The sequence below is a fragment of the Limanda limanda genome, chromosome 14 (genome assembly GCF_963576545.1).
Source record: "Limanda limanda chromosome 14, fLimLim1.1, whole genome shotgun sequence".
In the NCBI taxonomy this organism is placed as follows: domain Eukaryota; kingdom Metazoa; phylum Chordata; class Actinopteri; order Pleuronectiformes; family Pleuronectidae; genus Limanda; species Limanda limanda.
Genome location: NC_083649.1, coordinates 4,479,185 through 4,494,346, shown reverse-complemented (window position 1 = coordinate 4,494,346; position 15,162 = coordinate 4,479,185). Strand labels below are relative to the sequence as shown.

Here is a 15,162-nt window from a genome sequence, read left to right as displayed (position 1 = left end):
ATTAAACTTAAAGTATCTGCACAGAGATAAAAGTCTCCACTGGCTCCAACTCACTGGTTTCCCTTCGCTAAGGAACAGTTACTTATCAACACAGACCTGCAGACGAGTCCCGACTGGGTTCACGCTGCTGCTGCAGTGAAGAGAAGAAGGAGGATAAACAACCTCCTCTCAAACTGGACGCCATGTCTGCACACATCTGATTAATGGTGTCTTAACGAGCGACTCCTCGGAGTGGAATCCACTGAAATGAGGGAGTCGAGGGTACGAGCGACCTTTTCCGATATGCTTCTTCATAATGGGCCAAACCGAGGCCTGAGGTTCTGACTCTGAAATCAGCAAAATGAACAAACTTCTCTCACATGTTAAAGTTGAGCTGTTCCTCAGAGGGTGAGGACTCCTCCAAGGACACTACGTTCAATCCGGTTATTAGTTTTTAAAACGTCTAGACATGAGCCAAAGGTCTGTTTATTCAAGGAAACTTGATGTTATGATATTATAACATCAAATGGGTCCATGGATTTTAAGGGTCTAATTAAGGTGGAAGGGAGTTTTAAATACAAACCAATCAAGGAATTCAAACTAAGTGTTTTTGACCTTGTTGACTTTTCAAGTTGACCTCTTCGTCTTCTCCTTTTCCTCCTGAGATGTTTCAAGTTTGTTGCGTGTTAGAAAAGTCATCGACACGCCCACACCCACACTTATCAGGGGGTCTGCAGGAAAAGTTCTGGACAATCTGTGTTCTCACAAACGGCCACTCCAGAAAATATCTGGAAAATATCTGGGCTGCAGTGAAATGTCTGAAAGCAGCTTTACGGTGAAACAGAATCATCGGAAGGAATTTAACTGAAAAGGAAGAAACTCAATTTATTTTCAGGTTTTACATATTTAAATTAAAGTTGACGTTGATGTCGAACTCATGTAATTCCTACATACGACTATTAAAGAGAAACTCATTGAATAAATGAAGAAACTCGACCTGGAGTCAGGCTGCCTATAATTTTTTTGCATTTTGCATTTCACTTTTTATATCTTTTATCTTTTATATATTTTTATATAGATATTTTTTCATGTCTAAATAAATGCTACCTTGTATAAATATTAGAAAAAGTGAGTAAATAAGAAGTAAATAGTGAGTAAATATATTTTGTTTTTTTATTATTATTATTGTTTTTCTTATGTGTGGTGTATTTATTGTGTTTTTATGTTTTTTATGTTCATTGTATGCACAAATAACCAGAGCAAATTCAAGGTAGGTGTAAACACACTTGGCAATAAATACCTTCTGATTCTGATGAATAAGTCTGCCAATATCGCCCTCTGGTGGGGACGGGAGGATTCTTTCCTTCCACACAACTGGGTCGAACGAATAAATCAAACATTACAACTTAAACTGCACAAATGTCAAGAGTCAGAATCGAACTTTACAGCACAAGTCTGGTGAAATTCTGTATTTTTATTGTCATGAAAAAAACAAAACTTCTAATGATTTATACAAACTGGTTCTGTCTGTATATTCGACACCTGACTCTGAGCCCACATGTCAATGCGTTGTCCTGAAACTGTTAGAAATATATTAATGAGCCACTGAGTTTCAAAACCACAGCTGGAAACAATCTCCAACAAATACAAAATTTAGAAACAGCTGTTTCAGGACATCATTTCCCATTTTTATAATCTTAATTTGTTATTTGTGACATTTTTATCGGTTTCTGAGTTTAGAAAACGACGCAGATTTTGTTTTTTGATAATAAAAGTATAAAATATTTATCCTTTGATTCCGACACACACAGAGAACGAGCCCTAAACTTCAGCTTAGACACTCGAACGTTCACCACCAGCCAATAAGTCCAAGTTATTTCCACTGGCACATCATCGATCTTCCTCTAAATGAGCAGATAAGACAAATATGAAAGTGAGACAAGTGCGGGTTTATCATTGAGACAGTTTATTTAAACTTGAATTCATTTACAGCAGTTCCACTGGAGAAGAGAAGGGTTCAGCTGAGGACCTACAGCCACATGAAACCTATGGTCCTATCTACCGGATGAACAGGGGAGAGGATGCAGCTCCGTAGTGCAGAAGGCACAGAGTTGGCTTAATACTCGCCGAAGCGCTGCTGACACGACGGAGGACGATGAGACGCCTCGGGCTCGAGCTTCCGGTTTGTTCTGCCCGATTTCTGAACGTGGAAGAAAAAACGCCTCCAGACGATATATAAGTGGAGTAGATTCAAAACACTGAGCGCGGTCTTCTGAGTTTCTTCAGCTCAGAGGTGGTAACATGAGAAGTCTGTTTTAGATTGGAGTTTCAAAAAGCCGGCGCGTTGTACTATATTCAAAAAGAAAATCTAATGTATGTGAACAATGTTAAGGCATTTTGCAAGAAGAGACGAAGACAGAAAAATCACATGAAAACAGATCAGCGACATCGTTGGAGCAACACTGGGCAACTTGTTCACCTTAAAACAGAAGCTTCTAAATGAGTTTGATGAATCAGTGACTAGAGAGAAAGTTTCCTCTTTTATTCTCACTCCTCGTCCTCAACGTTTGTTCCAGGAGGTAAGAACAGAGATGTTCGGATTTCCTCCGGATTCCAGTAACTGGACTTTGCGCATCGGACGATATTGAGAATCAATCAAATCATTAATAGGGATGATGACTTGAAGCCATCTTGTCTGATCCGAGCTAAAAAGATTGTTATTATGTTTTAACGGCCACAGAGAAAGTTGTTTGGTTTGTCCTAGAGACGCCGACACCTTCATCGCTCAGAGCCCAACAGACCTGATCCCCATGTGAGGCTGCAGAGGGCGCTGTTGCTTAATTACAAAGTTACACAGTGTTGCTTTAATTATGACGGCAATGCAAACGTCAAGCATCTTTCACACCATCGAGTTTCCTTCGCTCACACACACACACCTGCTCACGAACATCCCGTCCGATAAGAGCAGCCAGACGAACGCTCGAATATGAAAACATCAAAATCAGGAAGACTTGTCCCAGGAAAAAAAAATAAAAAATCACACCCCAAAAGTCGACACCTCTCACTCATCCACCGACACACAACAGACACACACACGAAAAAATCCAACAATATATGTTTAAAGTGTTTGATACAATGTGACAACAGTTTCATTTTCTTTGCCACAAACGGATAAAAACCTTTCAGGAAAACCACTTTTCAATTCAAGTAAAACCTTTCAACCAGAAACAAAATGAAAACAACTACAAACTACGACATGTTTCAAAATCACTTGGAATTCTTGCATCTCAGATTCAAATTATGCTTCTATGAAAAAGTACATTCAACAGGTATTTCAAATGTGGAACAGAATCATAACGAGGTAAGTAAAACCTAAAAAGAAAGAAATAAAGTCGTACATAAACAAAATAAAGGCGGATTTAGACTGTTCTATTATTCTCTGGTTTTCCTTTAAGAATGAGTAAGATATCAATTATAATAATAATCTAATGTGAATCGAGTACAGTTTTATTTATTGCAAATTTCAAATAAAATGTGAGTTAATACATGATTGTTAAAGTTTAAATATGGATTAAATAACCACTGGAAGAGCATGAGTTGGATCCTTAAAGCTGCAGTTCAAAGTTTGACGACAACAAAGTCATGAAAAGTGTGAAGATGTTTTTGTTTCTGTGACGTCAATTCGATACACACTCATAACTTTCTGAATTTCACATTTACAAGCATCCAGATACTGGATCAGACTTTGAGAGAATCAACAACTAAAGCCGCCTTTGTTCACCGAAAACTCACTCAACACTCACTTTCACACACCGAGTGAGTTTTTGCACATTTTGCTGTCTGCGTTGATTTGTGTCTACAAAAATAATTTAAGTTATTTAATCATGATTCATGTTTACGCTGGAAAGAAAAGATAAACTTTCTCTCTCTGAATGTAAAGTCACTGGAATCCACTTTACACTTGGTTCTATTCTAGTTTTTATTTACTTTTCGTTGGAGTCCAACTTCGTAGTTTCACATTAGTTCACATGTGATTTTGGCCATTTGTTTAAAATAACACAAAATGTGCAAGAAACGAAAAAGGTGCAGAAACGACGCAAACAAGTGCAACTGATATTGCTTCACTTTAAATCAAAGCACAAAAAATTATAAAAAAAAGCTTCCCATCATAAAACAACTCAAGGGCAACTTGACATTTACATTAAGAGACAAAAAAAAAGTTCACAACTTTTGCTTTCCGACCGCAGGCTCATTAAAGTGGAATAGAACCGAAGGAGAACGACGGCTGAGGAAGAGGAGACTGGCGTGTTCACACTGGAAAGAGAGAACCATCTCCTTGCCTTTTATTTCTGTGTTAAGCAAGCAGGTCAATCGTATCGTAGTGTAGGTATAAGGCAAGATTCATACGTTTACTCCATCCAGGTGAAAGACAGAGACTATAGAGACTGTACATGTGCTGCAGAGCAACTGGCAGCTGACGAACAGCGAGAGGCAGGTGAGCGAAGAAGCCACAGACGGAAATAATAATCAAAAGGCAGAAAAACAATATTTTTTAAGCGTGACAACGTTAGATAACTCAACAAACAAAAAACTACAGGTTGTGCAGCTTCTTGGACTGCGACATCAGAAATAATCTGAATACTTGCAAACACACAGGGGGGGGGGGACTGATGCTTGATTTGGTTAGAGTTCATCTGAATTAACGAGTTGTGACGAGTTTGGTGCAGAGCAACATGCTACATTCATTCTCCTCCGTGTTCGAAGCTGCGATAAAACGTTTGACACAAGCATCTCGTCCACCTCAACCCATCTTTTCATTTGAGTCACTTAAACGTTTTGTTTTCAAGCGACAAGACATCATGCTCATCATCGCGGGTCGTCTTCTAAAACATCTGTTAAGGGACGAAGACGGTAAATAAAGATGGAGAACACATCAGGTCATGTCCCCAAAGTGTGTGGACTGCCCCTCTCCTCCATGTTAGCAGATGGGACGTGGATCAATCACACTGATGCTTCAGAAGTTTGGTTTAATTAATTATTAGCTTCATTTCTTCATTCGTCCATCTTTATTCACAGTCTATGAAAAACCCAAAAACATTTAGAGAAAAAACTCCCACCACCTCCTTCTTCTTCTTGATCTTCCTTATAATAAAAAATAAAAAAAGTGGCGATGAAGTTCTTGAAAGTGGCCGTTTGCTGTGTGTCTGTACTGCGTGTGCGCACATGGCACGAGGGAACCCAGGCAAAGAATCAGAATCATAGTGAAAAAAAAGAAGAAAAGGTCTTGCACAGATTATCAGAGTTCCTACAAATATTTACACCACAGATACAGGCACTTGTATATCTTTGGTTGGAGAAACCCAACATTGCAAGGAGTAATGCATTCACAGAGCTTTTCGAGTCCCTTATTTGTATTTCCAGGGTTCACTAGGCAACTGGTATGTTTATCTTATTTCGTCCGAGTCTTTTTTTGAGTTTGTCCGTTTTTGCAGTTAAGTTCTGACAAAGCTCTCTCACATCATTTTAACAGTCTGACAGCGCCACCTGCAACAGAGAGACATGACACGGGGTTACTGCAGGCAACTGATACACAAGGGTTAGTGATAAGAACAGCAGCAGGTAAAAAGATGAAGAGGAAAGAAAAGATTCTTAAATATATATCATAAACTGATTTAGCTCTTTGGAATTAAACTGGAGCAAACCATCACTAAAATGTCCTTTTTAAAGGGGGTGGGTTTTTGGGGGCCAATGCCAAAACTGTTATAAGGGGGTAAAATATTTCTGATACAGATTTATTAAATTAAAAATAAATCCTACAAAAGATTGCTGTTGTTGATTGTTATCAAACTGGAATTAATAATACAAATAATAAATAATAAGTTAAAAATAACATGATTTTTGTGTAAAATGTAAAGAATGCAGAAAAGATCTGTTTCATTAGGTTTTGCTAATTTTCTTAATATAAGTTCTAAATATTTGTTCTTATATTTATAGTTATTTACAATAAAAATATGGTTAAATGTAAAAGACTATATATATCATATCGAATTTTTAGATATTATTCTTGACTGATCATCCCCCTATAATCAGTCAGGATATATTTTTAAAAAAATCCAAAATACTAGCTGGTAGCAAAATTCATTGCACACATTTTTTTGTCTAAACAGAAGACATTTTACAAGACATGGAAAAAGAAACATTTGTATTGCTTTATATATTTTGATGATTAACAGAGAATCACTGTTGTGATCGGAATCACGTCTTATAACCAATCAGTGGTCACCCGACGCTTGGCTGGAACTACCTGTGCACGTCATTTAGCTCGGCTGGTGTCTGTTGTACCTTCTCGGGGCAGAAGTCAGGGCTGGTCTGTCGTACTTTGCCCGGCCGCCCCTTGATGACTGCATAGCAGAACATGGTGATGACCATGACAAACAGGAAGTAGCTAGTGTGCATCAGGTGCAGGTTGATGAGAGAGCGGTCATCCTGGGAGAAACGAGAGGGTTCCATGAGAATCACATGAGCATTTATACATATAGAGTTTATAACTGCATCACGGGAAGGATAAACACGTCACTTCCTGCGGCCACGCTCACTAATCACGCATTACAGCCCACGCCCTCAAGGTGTTCTTTTATATAAAGCCTGGGTGGAGTTAAATCGTAAATGACAAACAAGTGTTTTTTCTTTAACTTCACAGTCTGAACAGTGAAGAAAAGAAGAATCAATACATCTTTAAAGCTATTTAGGCTCCATTTTTTCAAAATAAAAGTAACAAAGGAGGAAAACAGAAGCTCCATCAGTCGATAGGTCTCTCTGTTGTTTTGTTGAAGAGCTCAGGTGACGGTGCAGGCATCAGCACATGTTCCCTCAATTGTATGCGGCAGCATTCAGTGCCCAGTTGAGGACGGTGAATGGGATGAATGGGATCCAGAACCAGTCTACTGCCAACAGTATAGATAGAGCCCAGACTAAATGGCTTTGCTACGAGTGAGTGACTCTAAACTGCACTGTCGTCCTCTGTTGTGCTGCAATGACTTTAAAGAAAGCAACATTCTAGCAAGAAATATACGTGAATTTAGATGCAAACGTCACAACACCGACGTCATGTCTGTGAAATAAGATTTAAATTTATTTGTGAAATATAATAGACAATAAAATCTATGACTCTGAGGAATAAACGGTGGCTTTGACTCACATCTGGAACGATGACGGTGAGCTTTGGGTTGAGAGCGTGGTACACCTTGCCGATGGCTCCTTTATAACACCAGAAGGGGTTGTAGTCCTGACTGTACTTGGTGTCTGAGTCACGGACTGTGGTGAACACCTTGTACCAGGAGGTGGCGTTGGCGTACGTCTCCGGCACGCAGTGGGGCGGCTGCCTGCAAACCAAAACACAGACAAACAGTTCAGTGTAGTGGTGATGAGAGCAGAAGAGTCAAAGATACTGTTTCTCCGATAGCTTGATTTGTAATGTCTTGTTTTTAATGTTGGAGCTTTTAAAGAAAATAGAACATGGATATTTTATGAGGGTGTTAGGACATCGAAGCAGCCAGAGATAAAACACATCAAATAAAAACCATAAATACCACACTGCAGTTATAGGCCTCTGCCAACCAGAGCAGATTCAGTCTACACACATTTGTTTTCCAGACTCGTCTGAGGTCACTGTGACAGAAAATCTAAACCGTGAAATCTGATCATTTAATCTTCTGGTCGAAGATAAACCTGATTTATTTCTTTCCTTAAAGGCAGACTTGAGATATCATATTATTTTGTGAGGCCGCCTTGTGGTTTGACCTTTGACCATCCAAACCGAAATCAGATAAATTGTGAGTCCAAAACAACATTTATGTCAAATTGAAAAAAAATACTTGGCAGCGTTGTTGAAATAAAACATTTACGAGGCATAAAGGGTTTTGTGAGGTCACTGTGACCTTGACGTTTGAACTTGGACGAACAAAATCGAATCATTTGAATAAAAATTCTTCATAGTGCCTAAAGATATCGAAATTGAAACTTAAATTGGGCTTCTTCTTCAGGCACAAATTTTGTTTCTCTTTTGAGGTGAAAAAGCGGCTTGTCACTGCAACGTTCTTATCCAGTGTAGATTATGGAGATTTGATTTACATGAATGCCTCAGCTAAATGTCTATGTAAGATTGATGCTGTTTACCATGCTTCTCTGAGGTTTATCACTAACTGTAGAGCCCTGACCCATCACTGTGAATTGTATTCTCGAGTGGGTTGGCCCTCTTTGTCCACCAGGAGGCTGGGACATTGGTGCACTTTTATTTATAAGGCCATGCTTGGGCTACTGCCATCATATATTTGTAATTTAATCACACAGAAAAGTGTTGCTTCTTACAGTCTGCGCTCAAACAATCAGATGCTTTTGTTAGTTCCATTGGCCCGCACTGAATCAGGAAAAAGGGCATTCGTCCACTCTGCTCCCACCACATGGAACTGGCTGCAAAAAGATTTTAAATTAACCGAAATGATTTCTTTGAACGCTTTTAAATCTACGATGAGATCATTTCAGACCACTTCTTTTACTTGCAGATGTTTTTTATGAATTTTAATTTATTTGTAACTGTTTTTTATCATTTTAATTTCTGTTTATATGTTGTGACTGTACATATGTTATTTGTTGCTGCCTCTTGGCCAGGACTGCCTCGAAAAAGAGGTTTTTAATCTCAATGGGACTTTCCTGGTTAAATAAAGGTCAAATAAAAAAATAAAAAGATATCGTGTTTAAAAGAATGGGACCGATGGACATTAACATAATGGAACCGGTCACTGGCTGTCTCGGAGGCATAACAAAACTCAACATACTGGGACAGAACCGTAGACGCACTAATTACTTGGATTAAACATTGTGGATTAGTCAAATTGAACACTGGGAAATGACATGGAGATATAAAACACATTGGGATCCTGTGTTTTTGACTTCATCTTAGTCTGCGGCTCTGGGCAGAGAATCAAAGCTCTGTCCCGTGAGTCGGGGGGGGGGGCGTTCCAACTCACACTGTGACTGGGAAGATGTTGCTGGCCGCTGTGATGGTCATGCAAGTGCTGAACACCACCTGCTCGCAGTGTCCGTGCAGCACACAGTCGTCCGAGTTCCAGGATACAGGCAGGGTGAAGGTGATGTTTATTTCTTCATGGGCTTCCCGGCCTAAACACACAAACACAAACGAATAACACATCAGGAGATTTACATGATTCTACGAGGACTTCAAACTCCTCTGGCTTTCTGTTTTTTACTTTTCGATCCCGACCGGTTGTAATCGTCAGCCTTATATTTCTCCAAAACCACTCACAGTTCATAAACGTCAAACTTACTAATCCACTTTGTTGTAATTGTTGATATGGGAACAATAATGATCGGACTGAAACATGGAACAGGCCTCCAGAGAGGAGTCTCTGAGGCAATCATTAGATCCTAAAGCTGTCTGAACAGCTTGTACACGGTTATTCCCTCAGGTATGAAACCAGGCACAACAGCAGTATTACCTGTCACGTCAAGCTTCTCCCCTGATAATAACTAACAGACTGTGGAGATTATAGGATTATGATTCAAACTCAGTGGACTCCTGAGTATAGACGTGTAAATCTAGGTGAAAACAAACATGGACGAGTTTCTGTTCTCAGAAGTTAAACAACTGATTACAGCTGTAGTTCGTCATCACGTGTTCAATCTAGGTCATTTTATCTACAAATTCCCTTGGTGGACAATTAAGGTCGTCTAGAAGGAGAAGTTCACGTGAGAACAATAACTCAAGAAGATAAGTATAAAGAAATCAGCTCACACCTCAACCACATTTCACACACTCATAGATATTTGTCCTCTAAATGTGCCTGAGTGAATATGTAAAAAAAAGAAACCTTTCTTACGCCTATATCACAACTTTAAAAGAAGCATCCTCCACTGGCTCTGTCCAATCGAAGTTTAAAAAAAACAAACACTGTACATATTAGATAATCTATTTAATACTATTTCTATTTTATTTTTTTCATGGTAATTATTGAGCATTGCTAGAAGAGAGCCTGGGATTCAAGCATTTCATTGCCAGCGACTGCTTAATGTTATTGTTGTGCATTTGAAAATAAAAATCTTGAATCTTGAACATACACATTCGAAGCTCATGGTAATTACTCTTCAGTTTGTCTCTGCCTTCTGAAACCCAAAAGTCTGATACCTTTAAGTCTGAGACCTAAAAGTCTGGGACCTTTACATCTGAAACCAATCCCAGGGCTGAATGGGAACAGCATTTAGTTACACAAAGCAGCTACTGTTTGTTCACTATGGCTCTGTGCACACCTGGCATTAACATGCATCATGGCTCAGCAGTGCACCCAAGACTTTGAGATATGAGACCACTTCCAGACGTTCCTTTAGCCGTGCGTGTGTGAAGCTTTGTCCCTGATGTCAGACAATACTATTAAAATAATTAGGGCTGGGTTAACTCGTTTCAATCGAGTTAACTCAAGTGATGAGTTAACTCGATTAATTATTTTATCTCGCATTAACTCAGGTTTGATTATTTACTGTTTTATTGTGAAAGTCAGGCTTTTATTTTGTGAAAGTCTGTTGCTGACTGTTGCAGAACAGGAAAAAAGAAAATAATTGGCGGATAAACAATCGAGTTAACTCATCACTTGAGTTAACTCGATTAAAACGAGTTAACTTGCCCAGCCCTAAAAATAATATCTTACAAGCACGTAAAACATCTCAAGCAATTTAGTTTTGGTGCTGAAAGAGAAACGACCTACCAGAGAGCCCGACCTGCTGCCCCAGCACGGTGGCGTACAGGTGGGTGATGTTGCGCGAGTAGCCTCCGAACGGGCGCTGCGGGTCCAGCGTGAGCGTGATGGGGACAGAGATGTTGATGGCGCCCGAGTCGTCCAGCGGGAGGGGGGTCTGGGTGCTGGAGCGAGCCTGGCCACTGGTCACAACCAGGCTGTCCGGTGTGGTGGACTCGTTCAGGCCATGCTTTATCGTCTCGTTCTCCGACACGCACACGTCCAGCTCGTTGTAGCGCAGCAGGAAGGTGTTCCAGTCCTGGTGAGGAGACAGTGGGATTGGATTGGTGGAATACACAGAGCCTCCCTTGTAATATTCAAGTTGTATTGGGCTGACAACATTTCAAACAACTTGCTATATCCAGTTGTTTAGTTGCATGTATGAATATGTACAGTCCATTAGGGACGGGGGAAAAAAATCGATTCAGTTACAAATCGCGATTCTTGTGAATGACGATTTTAAATCGCCATGCTGCCTCCCAAATCGATTTTTTAAAAATTAAAAATAAATAAATAAATAAAAAAAAAAAACATATTTATTGGTTTAAACGGGGGGGGGGGGCATGTTGACCAGCTCTTGTTTTTGCACAAGAATCTAAACACACCCAAGCACTAGCTTTGTATCGCCTACATGCAAACAACAATAGCCTACTTTTTGTTTATTTCAAAGTTTATATTTTAAGTAAACTTTTATTCATTTTATTTAATTTACCTTTTATTTATTGTTTAAAAGTAGCCTAGGGGGCATACATTTCTTAATCTGTCAGTTTGTGTGCAGTTGACAGGGGCTATACAATAATAGGGCACATTTTTATTTATTTTCTCTATTGGCTGCCCGGCAGTCATTAAGTTAATGTTAATATTTGAAATAAAACTTGTAAAGCTCTAAGTGAATTTGACTGTGTTGTATTTGAAGGTATGATTCAACATTTTTCCATGGTCCAGTATTTAAAAAAAAAAAATAACCAAAAGAAATCCCAGGAAATCGTAATATTGAATCGCAATACACACAGAATCGCAATACCCACAGAATCGCAATACATATCGTATCGCAACCTAAGTATCGTGATAGTATCGTATCGGGAGGTCCCTGCTGATTCCCGACCCTACTGTCCACACAAGCAGGTCACTACCTCGAGCCTTTAAAGCTGCTTTCAGACGTGACCTGAACTCTGTGCATTTCCCTGAAATTTACCAGAGGACACAAATGTCCAAGTCAGTTGCTTTGGACATTTTCCAGAACTTGTCTTGCTCTGCCCCCCCCTCCAGTAAAATGTCCACGTGAGCCTATGTGGAAAAAATTCACAGCGAGCGAGTGGGTGTGTTGAGGACAGACGCAACACTGGAATAATACAATTATTAAGAGTCATGTACCTTGAAGATGACGACAATATCATCTCGGGTGGAACATTTGATTCAAGAGCTTTTAAACAAAAACATGTGAATCTCACAGTGGAAAATATATACGTCACGTCCTGCAGGGTCGATGTTACCAGAAAAATGTGTAAGGGAAATATAACAGTTGACCATAATAATCATGTTTATTTCCCCTTTTGATTGAATCTCTTACAATGCTCTCCTTGATCATGCTGTTTGCTTCCTGTAGACACTGAATGTGTATTGGCCTGATTACCATAGACACTGTAACATGTTTTTCTCTAGACACAGCTCTTTACTACTGAATGCATATTGCTCTGATTGCTCTAGACTAGGCATTGTTGTATTCATGTGATCAAAGGATCTCAACCTTTTCCTGTTTAACAAACCCCCTCCAGAGTGGGAGGGGTTAGCCGAATGTATAAAAGTAATGAACTGTTTTCTATCTGTGTGCATATTACAAACTAAACCCTGTGGTATGCACCATGCTCGAGCATTAAAGTGTGACAATACTGTAAGAGAAATTTGTGTCTCGTTTCCTCGTTGGTAGTGGGATTGTAGAAATTGCCACGACAATGTCTGCACCCAATTATCTGGAGGTTTTCTTGTGTTCGTGTCTGAAAGCAGCTCATGATTTGCATGTGCTTCCAGATCCATGGCACATGCAAAGCTGTATTTCCATACATGCACCATCTGTATGGGGAATAGATTAGACTACAGACTCCGTCCACACTGGGATCAAATGAACTCTGAGGCTAGAGGAGACTAGGAATTGCTAAATAGGTCACACACTAAATGCAGCATGTTTTAAACCTTTGGGCGAACGCACAAAAGGTCAAGACACAACATTTACCATCGTCTGTGACCTCAGTTTACTGGAGATACTTAGAGGAGCACACTGTGTACTTTCATCTCATCGCAGTGACTCACCTCTGTCAGCTCCGGAGACTTTATCTCTTTAATCTTGAAGAAATACCCGATGGTCAGGAAGGCGATGGCCACCGCACTGACACTGATCATAAAAATGACCAGTGGAGGACGGTTGTTGATGTGGCTCCTTAGGTTCTCTATAGAATTCAACAGGTACACCTGCATCGTAACAAACACACAATGGGGACAACATTAGCACAACAACCTTTTGCATCACGTGGGTTTCTGTTCTAACAACAGGGCTAAGTAGCTAACCTTGAACTTAGTGTTTTCATTAACTGCACCTGTGTATTTAATATAGATAATAAAGTCACAGATACACGGATAAACGCACATGAATACAAAACTTGTATCAGGACTGAACACTGTGCACTTCAGTTAAAGGGTTAAATATGCAAACTTTAAAGAATGCAAAAAATGAAGTCGGTTCGGTTTCACTGGAACTTGTTGAGTCGGTTGTGTAACAAGCCAACAAGAAAAAAAGTGTGTACTGAGCATTTGGTCTGATAAAGGTTGTTTAAACACAAATTAGAGTCTGGTCTGTGCTCCAAGGATAAACTGTGTTTGTGTGTGTGTGTGTGTGTGTGTGTGTAATCATAATAAAAACACAACCCCAAAAAGAGCAGAGTTTAATCTCAACTGTTTGAGTATAAAACAGTTGAGATGAGAATGAATTCTGGGTGAGTTGGTGACGTACATTTAAATCATTAAAATCATTATGAACTTTGCCATAAACCAACTTGTCTTCCCCACTGTTAGTCAACTAGTTTGTAATTTATAAACTTAAAAAAACGAAACATTACATTAGATACAGAACTGCTCATTTAGACTTGACTGTATTTATCACGTTTGTGTTATTATGTCATATATTCCAGCACAGGGTGGAGGAAACTTGGCTGTATTATACTAAATATGACACACTTGTAATTCACTGTACACCACAAGGAGAGAAGTTAAGAGGGAGGTTGTGTATTTTCTGAATGTGAGAGTTTAACAACACGTCCAGTCTCTGCAGATATTGTTGTAGCTTCCTTCTTATTAATGTCGGTCACAACGTTATTCAGTGCAGCAAGCCACTTCTGATCTTATTGCTGTAAAAGATTATATTATTATTCTTTGACCAATGGGATTTGAGCTTCCATAAAACAATAACAAGATCCCAATTGGTAAATCTGTTTTAAAAATGTGGGTTTCAAACCCGCATGTCTGTTGACTCCAGGGTTGTCTGGCTGCCAGCCACAGGCAGGTGACAGGAGCTGTCAGCCAGGTAGCATGCTAAGCTAGCTACCTGGTTAGCATGCTAAGCTAGCTACCTGGCCCTCTGACAGCTCTGATGGGACACACTGAGACCTCAACGTGTCCCGGGGACAGACAGCAGATTAAATTAAATGATTGTCTCACCATGTTGTCCTCCTGTGCACTTGTCGGGGGCGAGCAGGGAAGAGTCGTTGCAGGGGGGGGGCTATGATAAGAGGCAGCTAGCTTAGCTTAGCTTAGCCTCGCTAGCCTGTGCTGCTAGCTCGCTGGCGGTCCTCGAGCTAGTTCCTCCGGGATCCGCCGCCGAGGAGCAGGAGTCGGTGTCCGGCGGAGAGGTGGAGGCGTTCGGGGTTCAGACCGCCTGGTGCGCCGCTGCCCATGCCGTGCTCCGGGGTCCTGTGGTCGGGGAAGCGTCTCCTGGAGCCTCGGTCACATCTGGATCCTCCCAGCTGCTGCTGCTGCTGCGCGTCCCCGCGACCTGCGCACTGCCCGCGGAGCCGCGCCTCCTCCGGCTATTCGCGAACACTGTTTACGCTGGAAGACAACGACGTGTGCGCAGTTTACGTAGAAGACGCAGCGCCGTGTTTACAACGAGTTTAAAAGGCTCGTGATGCGTTGAGGTACCGTCGGAAATATGAAGTACAAAGGGGGGGTTGCGCAACTGACAGTTTTTTTGTGTTTCTAATTTGACTACAACTAATAATATTACTACTCCTACTACTCCTACTACTCCTACTACTACTACTACTACTCCTACTACCACTACTCCTACTTCTACTACTACTCCTACTACTACTACTCCTACTACTACTCC

At 40.3% G+C, this 15,162-nt stretch overlaps 1 protein-coding gene across 2 annotated transcripts; it reads right to left on the bottom strand.

Annotated features, from left to right (window-relative positions):
• Positions 1 to 1,922: 1,922 nt before the first annotated feature.
• Positions 1,923 to 14,503, bottom strand: tmem248 (transmembrane protein 248). 2 transcript variants are annotated; one of them, XM_061085228.1, is made up of 7 exons: positions 14,493 to 14,503; positions 13,092 to 13,250; positions 10,755 to 11,043; positions 9,006 to 9,156; positions 7,178 to 7,361; positions 6,284 to 6,465; positions 1,923 to 5,523 (listed from the first exon to the last, which is right to left on the bottom strand). In XM_061085228.1, the coding sequence occupies exons 1-7, from the start codon at positions 14,493 to 14,495 to the stop codon at positions 5,493 to 5,495; spliced, it is 999 nt and encodes a 332-aa protein (XP_060941211.1). In that variant the 5' UTR covers positions 14,496 to 14,503; the 3' UTR covers positions 1,923 to 5,492. The 2 variants fall into 2 exon arrangements, with proteins under 2 accessions (XP_060941211.1, XP_060941212.1); XM_061085229.1 differs by having other exon boundaries at positions 6,322 to 6,465.
• Between the last annotated feature and the right edge of the window lie 659 nt (positions 14,504 to 15,162).

Bases quoted from the DNA above. Each gene is read 5' to 3' on its own strand.
- tmem248 (XM_061085228.1), bottom strand. The intron at 6,466-7,177 runs GTGAGTCAAAGC...CGTTTCTCCCAG, and splicing joins TCACCGTCATCGTTCCAGAT to GATGACCGCTCTCTCATCAA. The intron at 5,524-6,283 runs GTAGTTCCAGCC...TCTCTGTTGCAG, and splicing joins GAGCTAAATGACGTGCACAG to GTGGCGCTGTCAGACTGTTA.